This window comes from Notolepis coatsorum, assembly GCF_963971535.1.
Source record: "Notolepis coatsorum genome assembly, chromosome: 12".
Classification (NCBI taxonomy): Eukaryota; Metazoa; Chordata; class Actinopteri; order Aulopiformes; family Paralepididae; genus Notolepis; species Notolepis coatsorum.
The window spans coordinates 31,360,271-31,373,671 of record NC_140176.1 but is presented as its reverse complement, the minus strand read 5'-3'; the positions used below and the strand labels follow the sequence as shown (position 1 = coordinate 31,373,671).

The 13,401-nt window shown below is 43.9% G+C and overlaps 1 protein-coding gene across 1 annotated transcript; it reads left to right on the top strand.

Moving 5' to 3' along the window:
- Window positions 1-516: 516 nt before the first annotated feature.
- Window positions 517-12,360, top strand: LOC311238519 (elongin-C). Its single transcript, XM_084326617.1, has 4 exons — window positions 517-651; window positions 1,142-1,168; window positions 1,819-1,962; window positions 11,906-12,360. Exons 2-4 carry the CDS (start codon window positions 1,165-1,167, stop codon window positions 12,094-12,096), a joined length of 339 nt encoding a protein of 112 aa, XP_084182743.1. The 5' UTR covers window positions 517-651; window positions 1,142-1,164; the 3' UTR covers window positions 12,097-12,360.
- Window positions 12,361-13,401: the final 1,041 nt, after the last annotated feature.

Here is a 13,401-nt window from a genome sequence, read left to right as displayed (position 1 = left end):
CGTGGGCTTAGTTGCCAATCAGAGGAACCCGGAAACCCAACTGCGTTGTAGAAAGCATACACGTGTCCCCGAGGCGTTATTTTTTTTCGTAGTCGCAGTTTGCGGAGACGCTCTCTGATTGGCCACTGACGTTTCTGGTCATGTGACATGTGCGCCCAATCGTGTGACGCCTGTTTCTTTCACTGGTTAAGCTTAGGCACTCGAAGTTGGTTAAGGTTAGTTTGTCTTAGAGCAGGGCGATAGACCACCAGCCCTGATTCCAAACTCTAACCGTAACCAACTTCGAAAGAGTCGCCTAAGCTTAACCAGTGATAAACTAGGCGTTAGGTAGTTTGCATGCTGTTCGAGGCGGAAATGGGCAAAGACACAGCTCGTCACGCGATTGGGCGCACATGTCACATGACCAGAAACGTCAGTGGCCAATCAGAGAGCGTCTCCGCAAACTACGGCTACGAAAAAAGATAACGCGTCTCCGAGCCCGCGAGACACCACGGAAGACATTGTCGCACACACCGCCGTCAAAGTGCTTCCGGGTAGACGTCAACAGTTCCCTCGGTGTATGTTCATGTTCAGGCCTCGGCTCGACGTCAACTAGCTTCTCGGCTAACTAACGCTAGGCGAACCTACAAGCTCCACATTCTCCAGGGTGTGGTAAGAAATAACCTGACAATTAAAGGACATGTTTTGGCGTGAATTTAGAGTGCATGAGTTTTGCATATTTTGTCCGATACTGTAACGTTAGCTGATACAAATAAAAAAAACGTTAAAACATTTGAATGATTTGTCTGGGATAGCTAACATTAGCTACTAGCCAACACATTAGCTACGTTACCGTTAGCTTAGTCGAATGTGAGTTCCGATGGAACATATTTTGCTGTATAACGTTGAGCTACAGTCATGGTAGTCTTCGAGTGAATTATTGCCGAAAAAACTGATGATTGAAACGATCTAAACACTTGATGACAGGCTGAGTTCTACGTTAGAGAGCCACTCTTACAATACCCCTCTGGCAGCCAATTAGGCCTAACTAACATTAGCATTAGCTAACCAGATACTATTTAGCATTAAATGTAATCATCATTATAAGGAATGTTTTTTTGTGACTGGTGTGGTATCATATCAAATCTCTGTTTCTTTACAGGTTTAACAGAATTCCAAGACAGAATGGGTGAGTGATTTAGCCGACTTGCATTTGTCTGCTACCCTTTGCCGTTTGATTATGGTAACATAGCGCGTTTGGGGCCAAAATAATTGGCCTAACATTAGTTGAGGTCATTGTTATACATGTCATGTTATACAATGGGCTCCATTATAGTGGGCATTAGTTATTTCCTCCACCATAGACCACAGCAACACTTCCGGTATTCTGAAATCATGGGAGAGAGAGAGGGGGGGGGAATGAATGAAAGTGGATGAGAGCCTTGTAGCTATGGCTGTGGGCGTGCTGGAGACATGATCCAATATACTTGTATATGCCCAAGTCTCCTGAACACGGAGAGAACAATCCCAAGTCGATCAGCACTTTCTCGCACCTACTCCCAAACTCTGCATGTGCAGATTGCCCACAGAGTCTCTGGAGATCTAGGTTTATCAATCTGCCCTGACAAGATCTGAATATTGTGCTTAGAGATTACTCTACCGATCAACAACATAATTAGTAAGTAAGAAATAGTTCAAAAACAATGTGAACTTACCCTTTAAAAGGTGCCATGCCTTTTTGTTTTTGTTTTGCGGGGATAATTAGCGTAACAAACATTCAGCATGTGACCACCACCTGTTAAACAGCTGGTACATTTGTGCCCCGCCCCCCACCCACAGATGGTGAAGAGAGGACCTATGGTGGCTGTGAGGGGCCAGATGCCATGTATGTGAAGTTGATATCTTCAGATGGGCATGAATTCATAGTGAAGAGAGAGCACGCCTTGACGTCTGGGACCATCAAAGCCATGTTGAGTGGACCAGGTATGGACATGTTAGAAAGGGTTGAAAATTCAAGTGAATTGTCTAAGCTTATGGTTAAACGGCACCAGTAATATAAATGATCGCTCTAATAATAATGACAATAAACGTTACATTGTGCCCTATGGTTAACTTATTCCCTGCCAACAACGATTTTACAAGTGTTTTTCCGCCAATCGTTGAACGCCAACCACGTGTATATATATATGTTATTTGATCGTTATTTCTTTTATTCGCTATTTCCATTCGTTATCCATCCACGCAGCCTGTGTTACCATAGGGAATGAGTCTGAGATCGCGAAAGTCCAATACCGCCGCCTGATGGTATGCGGCCGATGTTGCACTTCCTTTGAGACTGTGTATGGGGCTGTGCGTCGATGAAATTCCTCCGGGCGGACTTTTCTAGTAACCTGGATCAAGGGCTTCACCGCATTGAATAGTTTTCGAGACCCCCGATTCATTATGCTGTGGTGGGTTATGTCGTGAGCCAAATGGACATACCAGATGGCAATCAAATAATTGGAATATTCTTTTTGGAATCCCACCGGCCACAGGTAAGAACAATTTAACATCAATTTCAGCTTGATTGTGCCTTATTTTCATAGCCATCGCCCTGATCAGCGTATGGGGTTGTACTGGGCGTATGTGGGGGTGTAACGAATGCCGTTATTGACAATACATTTATCAGAAACGCCCCCCCCCCCCCCTTCATGCATTCATGATGGAACATAATACCGATCATATGCATTCGAATTTTTAAGTGTAGCGTGTGTAGGGACGAAATGCCAATGGATTTAATATAATACACGTATCGGGCTATTACTAGCCTCCCAGGAATTACCCTAAACCGCTCTAAAACCATACTTTATAACCACGGTATAAAACGGGAATGTGTGGATGGGGAAAAAAAATCTTTTTCACATCTTGAACGATAGATACTCGATGCCAAATGGGCCATAGTATTGCATCCATAGCTAGAATATAGTTATAGCCCTGCAAACAAGGTGACCGACCCCATTGGTTTAATGCGTGGCAGCACATAGCCATATCCCGTTCCCAGCGTGGCAGAGAAAGAGTTAAGGGCAGGCACTTAATGAAGAAACCCAAGTCCATTGCCAAATTAATCTGAAATGTCTGTAAGCAGTTATGCTGTGGAACTACAAACTGTGTAGAAAATGGCCCATAATAACCCCCAAACAGCAGTGCCAACTTCGACAGACAGACCCCTTTGAAGGGAGCTCCAGGTATTGACACGCAGGGGAGGAAATTAGGCCAGTTTACTCGCCAAATGCGAGTATTCTTTGTTTGGCGAGTGATTCATGAAGAGCAGTAAAAAAGTCATTGGCGAGTAGTAAACAAAACAAAAAAATCATTCTGCAATCTGCTGATTCGCTCACTGGCACAAGCCGAACTCTGACTCCCCCCTTATGATTCCTCAATTTAGACGAAGACATACAAAGAAGTAATTATCACAATTGGCTTTATTTATGGCTGGTAAAAAAAAATCATATACTCGCCAGTTGGCTGGTAAGCCAAAAAGTTAGTTTCCTCCCCTGTTGACACGGCTACATAACAGCAGGGCTGTACGCTAAGCTTTTTCACTAGGGGCACACTTGAGAAATTTAGGGGCAAAAAATATTTTTTATGGGCAAATTTTTTAATTACAATTTTTTACCATTATTTATATCGATTGTTTTTGATTTAAAAAAAATAAAAAAAATAATTTTATATATTTTTTTTAATAAAATATATATATTATATAATCATACTTGTAGTTGTATTATCTGCGAGACATCGCCACCACGCAACAAGTCAAAATGCTCGCTATATGCAACCAGCTCCACTGTCTGTGTGTACTCGAGTAGCCTCCAGCTACGGCCAGGATTCTCCGGAGCTGCAGCTGGACCCTATACTGTAGCCTCCAGCTACGGCCAGGATTCACCGGCGCTGCAGCTGGACCCTATTGACTATATTCAGCGTGCCCTCAGCTCGAATACGCATCGACTCAGTGTTATAAGACATTGATATCAGGAGCTATCTGAACTATTTAGTTTAATGGGACGTTTCGTTTTGAACAGTTAGGGTTGGGTACCGTTCACATTTGAACCAGTACCTGGGGATCGATAATGGTATACGACGACAGGGCTTGAGACTAACACCGTCCCGTCGTCCCGGGGGAAATAAAATATGTATTTGGGATGAAGAAAAATCCTCCACGGGGCCGGGACACAGTCGGGACGAAGAGGATTTATTTTCCCCCACTTGGAAAATGTCAACTGCGCCGACTGTCAGTGCGCATATCACTGTCAAACGGTGCGTGTCTTCCGAGTGCTCGCTTTAGTTGACAGTGGCACGAGACCACTGCACGAGACCCGCGGAAATATCAGAATGTTTAATAGAATGTTTAATAAAAGTTCTCGTGGTTCCGGCCATCCTCTAGCCATCCTCTCAGTCAAGGGAGCACTCTCAAACATGCTGCACTATTTGAAGTGTATAACGTTAAACAGAGCAGAAGAAGATGGAATAACAGACACAGACTGACCAACAGGGAACTGCATCCAACCCTAGTACAAAGGCAGGTCTGCGGTGGTGGCTACTGCCACTGCTGGCTCAATGTTCTCGACTGTCACATTTTCATTCGACGGCTCACTAGGAGGTGGAACGCGTCGAAAATATGAAGCAATACTAACTTTACTTTTCTTCATAGGCATAGCTAAATCAGACAGTCAGCCAGTCTATCAGAGTGCTCAATCGATTTTCCCCACTCATACCTGAGTGCTCAGCTCGCGTGAGTGGCGTCATCACACGGCTTGGATAATTTAGGAGTGAAATGCGAATGCAAGGCCTGAAATCCCTACTCGCAAGCCCGCCCCCAAATATTATTTACCAATCGCAACGGCCAATTAAAGGGGCAATTTGCGACAAGCTCGTCGCACTGTACAGCCCTGAACAATACAGAACAATATGGCCATCATAAACACAAAAGACATTGCCAACATCGACATACTCTGGTCCCTTTGATGGGAGCTCCAGATATTGACAAGGCTACATAACAATACAGAACAAGATGCACTACATGACCAAGGTACCCATGTACATGTCAAAATACTTCCCAAAGGTCAGTGAATACCACGATCACAACACCAGAGGGAGCTCCACAAATCATGTTAAACCCAGATTCGTCTCAAACAAGGGACTAAACACGTTTCGCAATTATGCTACATCAATGTGGAACGCCCTACCCAAAGCTGTAAAGGAATGTGAATCACTACCCACTTTCAAAAACACTCTCAAAAAACACCTACAGGAGACTGCAATTCGAAACTGGCCCATGTAAATGTCCTAACACAACCCCCTCCAATGTACAGTAAAAATTACCAAGTATGGTCTTGTCAATATTCCAATGTACAGTTTTGCTTGTACAGTTGTACAGTGTCCCCCACCCACCCCTCCTACCCAACCTCCCCCCACCCAACCTCCTCCAATGTACAGTTTCTATGTCAAATGTATATACTTTTTCTCTGGACTCTTTTCGTATCACAAACAGTACTGTATTTGCAAATCTGGTATGTCATAAATGTATAGATGTAGCACTACTGTCTATCTGTATGTCATATATGTCATATATGTTACGATGAATTGAAAGTGGGGGACCCTGATGTAAACGAGACGAAAGTCTTTCTCTGGTCTGCATCCCCTTAACAATTGTATGTATTGAGCTGTACTGTACTGTACCCATTCTGCAATCTGTTAATAAATCAGAATCAGAAATCTTTTATTTGCCAAGTAGTTTTCACATACAAGGAATTTGCATGTTGTTTTCGGTGCGACATTAGCGGACAGACATTAAACAGACAGATAATACAATAAAGAGGAGGAGTAAGATTAAATGAAATATGAACTAAGTTGAGCACAATAGAATATAATATAATTATGAAATAAAATATAGGCCAGGGCTGTACAACTGTAAGTAAAGAGGTCGAATAATATTAAATGGGATATAAACTAAATTAAATATAGCACAATAGAATCTGAGAATTTACAATAAAGATAAAATAGGAAGGCGCGGCTGGGTGGCGCTGTAAACAGTGACTCCTACAGGTCGGTTGGGGCGCCTGCACAGCAGAGACAGGAAAATGTCGGGGGCAGTGTGAGCCTCCTACACGTTACTCCTCGCCAAATGAGAGTCCGCGCTGGCAGGTGAAAAGATGCGACTGGCTGCCTACACATGTATCGGAGGGGACATGCGATGGGCTTCTATCCTCCCTACAACCGGACAGTGGGGGGCACATGCGAGCAACGACCAAGACAGGGGAGGGGAGAATTGGCACAGCTAAATTGGGATGGGAGAAAAATAGAAAAAGTGGATAAAAAAAAAATAAGATAAAATAGGAATGGCCAGCCATCACAAACTTCACAAAAGACATTGCCAACTTCGACAGACCCAGGCTCCTTTTGATGCGAGCTCCAGGAATTGATAATACTGATGCCAGGGATTCCGCTAGAAAAAAATTGGTGATGGTCCATGTGTCATTTGTAAAAATTAACATTAGATTATCTCCAATCTATCTGCACTGATAGTCTGGTTGGTTGGTTTGGGGTGGTGTGAAAGCTCATTAGAACTCTGGTTTGGACTAAACAAGTGAACCCTGGTCCGCCTGAAAACAAAGGTCTCTGATCGCTACTAAGGGGGCTTTCTCACTAGCCATTCGGGGTCGAATCAGCTCCGCTCCGTCCTCGCTCCATCCTTGGGTGCTAACTTCCCCCCTCCCTCTCCCCCCTCTAGTTTGCGTACACACTGCAGTCCTGGTGCGCTCCGGGTTTTGTTTACGGTTTGCGTTTTGAGCGTGTAAGCTGCCGTAGGCGATGATGTCACACTCTAACGTCAACACAGGAAGAGTTTAACATACGGTGGTGGAAACTGGATGCTGATATAAAGAAACAAATAACCAATAAATATGAAGTTATATTTGTCAATATAACCCACCCCCTTTTCTCACGAATGGAACTGGTGTCGTGGAGTCCGCTTTGAGCGTTTTCCAGGGTTAGCGGCTAACGCTAGTTAGCTTACGGTAGCCTAGTTATTACTAGTTAGCAGCTAACGTTAGCCCATTGCTCGCGTCAATTATATTGCATGTCATTGATCTACCGGTCGATCACGGCCGACTGGTTGGCCGCCACTGGTCTATAGAAATAAATTCATTCGAACAAGAAACCAATGTATAGTAGACATAGCAATGGCAAAAAAATTGCCAGGCCTAATGCAAGCCAGGGAAGTCTTGTGCTTGTAACGTGGCTTCATCTCGAAGTTTTCATCCATGAGGCTCAACATGCTTATTTTTTTTGTATCTACTTATTCTCCCCATTTTTCTATTTTTCTCCCTTCCCCAATTTCGTATTGTCCAATTCTACCCTCCCCTGTCTCGAACGCTGTTGGCCATGCCTCCCACAAGCCGGCTGCAATGTGGACGAAGCCTTGCATCACGTGTCCCCTCCGGTACTCGAGGCAGCGTCGCATCTTTTCACCTGAACAGCGCTATCTCTCAGCGGCGAGGGTCTGCGTGGGAGGGACACGCCGCCCTCGCTTGCTTCCTGATTCTACTGCGCAGGCGCACCAACCGACCTGTAGGAGTCGCTGTCCACAACGTCCGATCCCCACCCACCAGCTTCCCACCCCCTAATACTGCCAATTGTATTAGTATGAACGACCAGCCAAGCTGGTAGCAACGCCGAGACGCCGGTTTAGTGTAAGGGGGGTAGGGAATAGGATATGAACCTGGTTTAGGGTAAGGGGTGTAGCGAATAGGATATGAACCTGGTTTAGGGTAAGGGGTGTAGGGAATAGGATATTAACCTGGTTTAGGGGAAGGGGGGTAGGGAATAGGATATGAACCTGGTTTAGGGGAAGGGGGGTAGGGAATAGGATATTAACCTGGTGTAGGGGTAGCAGTGTGACCATTTCACTCATTTGCCCCTAAAAATGTATTTGTGCGAACCGGTAAAATTATTTAGGAGCACAGTGTGCTTTGCGTAGTGGGCGTGTCAACGCACAATTGTCATTTCATAATAGACTCAGAGGAGCGTGGACCTTCAATTTTAGAAGCTAGTGTATGACATCTTTTTTTTTATCCACTTTTTCTCCTTATTTTTCTCCCATCCCAATTTCGTAATTCCAATTCTCCCCTCCCCTGTCTTGAACGTTGCTAGACTATGCCTCCCACTGGTCGGCTGTAGTGAGGATGGAAGCCTTGCATCACGTGTCCCCTCCGGTACACGAGGAGGCAGCCTGTCGCATCTTTTCACCAGACAGCTCGAACTCTCAGTGGCGAGGAGTAACGCGTGGGAGGCTCACGCTGCCCCCGATATTTCCTGTTTCTGCTGTACAGGCGTCACCCAACCGACCTGTAGGAGTCGCTGTCCACAACGTCCAATCCCCACCCTCTAACACTGCCAATTGTGTTAGTATGACAGCCGGCCAAGCCGGAAGCAATGCCGAGAGCTGGGCTCGATACCAGTATCTCCTGCGTTAGTGGCGAGCGCCTTGCCTCTGCGCCACCCAGCCGACTTTATGACATCTAACTATTCAGCTCTGCATTCGACTCTGACAACTTCTCTCACAAGTCACACTGTTTATATGTGTAATGAAAATGCCGCGAGCAATGGGTCCAATGGTCTAACATGCTTTGCATCCTCACCTTAACTAATGTTAGCTGCTAACGCTAACTAAGCTATCCCTGGGAACACTCTGAGCCTCAGGCATCAAATAGTGAGGGAAGGGGGGGCTGAGTCTCTCACACACACACACACACAATGTTGGTATTGTGACAACACTACAACATGCAAAAGCAGCTGGACAACCGATATCCTTTTGCGTCTAGTAGGCATGGGCCAATGTGTGATTTCGGTGGTATGTGCTATTGCACAGATGTTTGTCCCTTAGTTAGTATGCACATGCATGCACAGTATAATATGCATGTAATAGTTTGTTAATAAATTCTTGTTACTTGAACATTTTTCACTGTGCTCCTAAATTTCTTTGCGCTCCTAAATGTTTTCATTTAAAAGTTAGCGTAGAGCCCTGGGTAGAGAATAGGATATGAATCTGGTTTAGGATAAGGGGTGTGGGTGCAGGAGGAAATGTGAGCTCCAACCCAACATGTAGATGGATAGGCAGCGAGAGCAGCATATCACCAGGGTTATCAACTATAGATACAGTGAGAGCAGCATATCACCACCAGGGTTATAAAGTATAGATACAGTGAGTAGCACATAGTAGCATATCTACCGTGTACCTGACACATTTCATTTCAAACCTTTATTTCAACTCTTAAGAGACTGACTGAGGTTAGGTCCTCATTTACAGTGATGACAAGCTTACAAAACAAGACAGTTAATCAGCTATTTCATACATATAGACACAATAAATAAGAATAAACAAGACGGTTACAAGACGTCACACAGTGGTCGGAGATCATACTTTTAAATGCCGCAAAATAAGGAAGACCCTTCAGCTTCAGAGAGACTGATTGGTCCAGTATTGATCTTGCTGCAATTTCCCTGCAGGCTCTCACTGGGCTACGATAGCAGACGATGGGAAATCATAAATCCTTTGCAAAAACAACAATAAATTGGCTTTTCCGAGACTGGAAGCTCGGGTGTATTTTTACAGTCTGTTTGCTCTCCTGTGAAATGTATCGCCATCCAAATGTTAATACAGTTCCATTTAAAACGGACTGACTGCAGTACGCACTGTAACCTTTCTCACTCCAGCTAGTTTTAGAGGGGGGCGGGTCATAAAGCATGTAAAAATTTTGATTGCGATACATTTCACAGGAGAGCAAACTGAGACCCGACTGAGCTTCCCGTCTCGGGAGATGGAAGATATTTTATTTATTTATTTTTAAAGCAGTGGATCTTCCAGGGAAACATGCACTATGTAGTGGCAGGTTCCACGTGAATCTTCCAGGGAAACATGCACTATGTAGTGGCAGGTTCCACGTGAATCTTCCAGGGAAACATGCACTATGTAGTGCAGGGGTGGCCAACCAGTCAGAGACTAAGAGCCACAAAAAAATGACTGTGGTACCACAAAGAGCCACACCATATACCAGCGTTTCTCAACCTTTTTTTTCAGTCACGGCACCCTTCATGTGTTTATAGGTCTCACCCTCTGGCCTCTGAAGTTGCTAATGTCTTTTTTATTTGGGCCTCACAGGGTTAAAAGTACCCTGTGAGACCCACGGTTGCAAAATTACAAAATCACTTTTAGCCATTTAAAAAAATAATGTATTTAAAAAATGTTAAAGGGGAACTATTTTACTATTTCTTTCACTATTTGGGCACTTTTACACAATTCCTGTGAGTCTATGGAACACCTAGGTTTTTTTCAAAAAAAATGCATTGTTTTGTATTTCTAATCAAGTACTAAAAACCGCATTTTTCTACCTCAAGATCTTAAGCCGTTTTGAGGCTGGGCTCCAACCACTGTGTGGCCTGGTGCCAACTGCCACATCAACTGCCACATTATTATGCAGCTGAGAAATCTCTGACATCACAGATATGCACATTTTCAGATGACTCAGTTCAGTGAGGGTGAATATTGTGAGAGGAGAATTGGAAGAATTCGCCAATATGAGAATTAGAGACATATATCCTATTAATATAAGTCCACATAGCTAAGAAACAATGGTAAACACTGAAAAAAGTCATTTAAAAGATAGTTCCCCTTTAAGCACATGTATAGTCAATTGGTCCTGTTGTTCAGCCTCACAATGCTATTTGATAGTAAATGTGTTTATATGTCCCACCCTCTGGCCTCTGAAGTTGCTAATTTCTTTTTAATTTGGGCCTCACAGGGTTAACCTCTTAAGCCCGAGATATACAGTAAAAGTGTATATTTTCAGCATTATGTTTGTTTACCAATTATTTTAACTGTTATTAGTGAAATATAAAATTATAGAAATCTCAGGGCATTGAGTCGGAAACCGGCGCATATTGACAGGAGGAAGTGGCACAGCCAAAAGTGAGTGTAGTCTTTTGAAGGAAGAGACTCAGGGCTTTCAAATTTCGAAAAACTACCCTACCCAGCTCACACCAGCCCCTGTCAATCATCTGACTTCTGGATTTACTTTTTAATTTCTCTTATTTTTTGGGATTATCTCCCACAAACCTGAACGTTATTGCCATAAAACAGAACGCAGTTAGTTTCTCTACCTTTCTGTGAACGTCTTGCAAAAAACGGTGTTGCAATATGATGAAAAATGGCGAGCCGCGGGTTGGCCACCCCTGATGTAGTGGCAGGTTCCAGGTGAATCTTCCAGGGAAACATGCACTATGTAGTGGCAGGATCCAGGTGAATCTTCCAGGGAAACATGCACTATGTAGTGGCAGGATCCAGGTGAATATTCCAGGGAAACATGCTCTATAATATAGTGGCAGGTTCCAGGTGAATCTTCCAGGGAAACATGCTCTATGTAGTGGCAGGATCCAGGTGAATATTCCAGGGAAACATGCTCTATGTAGTGGCAGGTTCCAGGTGAATCTTCCAGGGAAACATGCACTATGTAGTGGCAGTTTCCAGGTGAATATTCCAGGGAAACATGCTCTATAATATAGTGGCAGGTTCCAGGTGAATCTTCCAGGGAAACATGCTCTATGTAGTGGCAGGATCCAGGTGAATATTCCAGGGAAACATGCTCTATGTAGTGGCAGGTTCCAGTTGAATCTTCCAGGGAAACATGCACTATGTAGTGGCAGTTTCCAGGTGAATCTTCCAGGGAAACATGCAGTGGCAGGTTCCAGGTGAATCTTCCAGGGAAACATGCTCTATGTAGTGGCAGGTTAACCTCAGTGTCTCACGAGTTGAAATAAAGGTTTGCAAGGAATATTTGCACCCAATTAGTCGACGGTACAGTTACTCACACTTGTCTCACCTGCCCGTTTTCAGGCCAGTTCGCGGAGAACGAGACGAACGAGGTGAACTTCAGAGAGATCCCATCTCACGTCCTCTCCAAGGTCTGCATGTACTTCACCTACAAGGTCCGCTACACCAACAGCTCCACGGAAATCCCCGAATTCCCCATCGCCCCGGAGATCGCACTGGAACTCCTCATGGCTGCCAACTTCTTGGATTGTTAAAAAGAAAGAAAAAAAACGTTAAAAGAGATAAATGTAGTGGCTTGAAAGATTTTTAGATTTTGTTTCTTTTTTTGACTATTTAACTTTGTTTTGCCATGTACTTCATATAAAACATGAATGCTGAGGAACTCGTCACTACGCTTTGTAAAGCAACCTTTTGCTTTTGTGCACCAGGCTCTTTTCTGTCGTCATTTTTATTGGTGGTAAAGAATCATTTTAATATAATAAAAGGATATGGCTGGCTGGCTGCAAGTTGCTCCAGAATGTGATGCATGTGGTTCCCTCTTCGTTTTCTATCTTTCCTCACCGCCCGTCTTAAAGGTCTGTTAGGTGAGTGTTCTGGTGCCAACTCTACATGGTTAAATACGCTTGTGTACATCGTGATTGTTAAAGGTGCTCTAAGTGGGTTTTTTTTGTGTTTTTTCTTTTAAGTAAATGGACTGCACTTATAACAACTTTTATCCAAAGCGCTTCACAATTTGTTCCTCACATTCACACACCGACGGCGGAGGCGGCCATGCAAGGAGCCGACCTGCTCATCGGGAGCAGTTAGGGGTTAACATCGACATGCTGCCCGGGAGGAGTGGGAATCGAACTGGCAACCTTCAGATTACCAGACGACCGCCCTACCTCTTGAACCACTGTCGACCCCATAAGTGGTCTACATGTTAAAATAACTCTACTCTTGACAGCCATCACTGATATAGAGTATCTGGTCGTCAGTCACATGGCTCTCAGTCCCCCCTGCTCTGCTGTAAACAGGAAATAAATTTTCCCACTTTGTCCAATCAGAAAAAATAAGAACTAAAAACTAGTTTTAAGCAAATATGGCTTTGCAAGATTTCTTGAAATAAGTAAAAATTTTGCTGCAGAGCAAAACACCTTAATGTAGACTAGAGAATAGAGCTACCTAACACTTATTTTAACAAAAAGAAAATACAACTTCCAGCACCTTTAATACCGACTACATAAAACTGCATCATACTTTTTTCCTTTTCTTATGTATGGCAGCTGGGATTCTAATGCTTAATTTTCATTATTAATGGAGGCCTTTCACAGAATGTTTAGAATGCTCGTCTATCCTCCATGTTGGAAGTAACAACAGTTGCTACATGTGCAGAACTAGGTTTATGTATGAGAAATATTGGCATCTTATTTCTGGATCTTGTAAAGAAGTCTGCAACGGTGATGTGTCTCCCATGTTTTGGCACCTCTGCTGGAATAAATTAGACTTTTTTTCCTTCAAAAAGTGGGCGATTGTTACAGGCAGCCATGTTAGCAGACAACAGACATTCCGTGCAAGGC

What these genes read in the sequence shown, in the direction of transcription:
- LOC311238519 (XM_084326617.1), top strand. An exon ending in AGCCATGTTGAGTGGACCAG is followed by an intron (nt 1,963 to 11,905) that starts GTATGGACATGT and finishes GCCCGTTTTCAG; the next exon opens with GCCAGTTCGCGGAGAACGAG.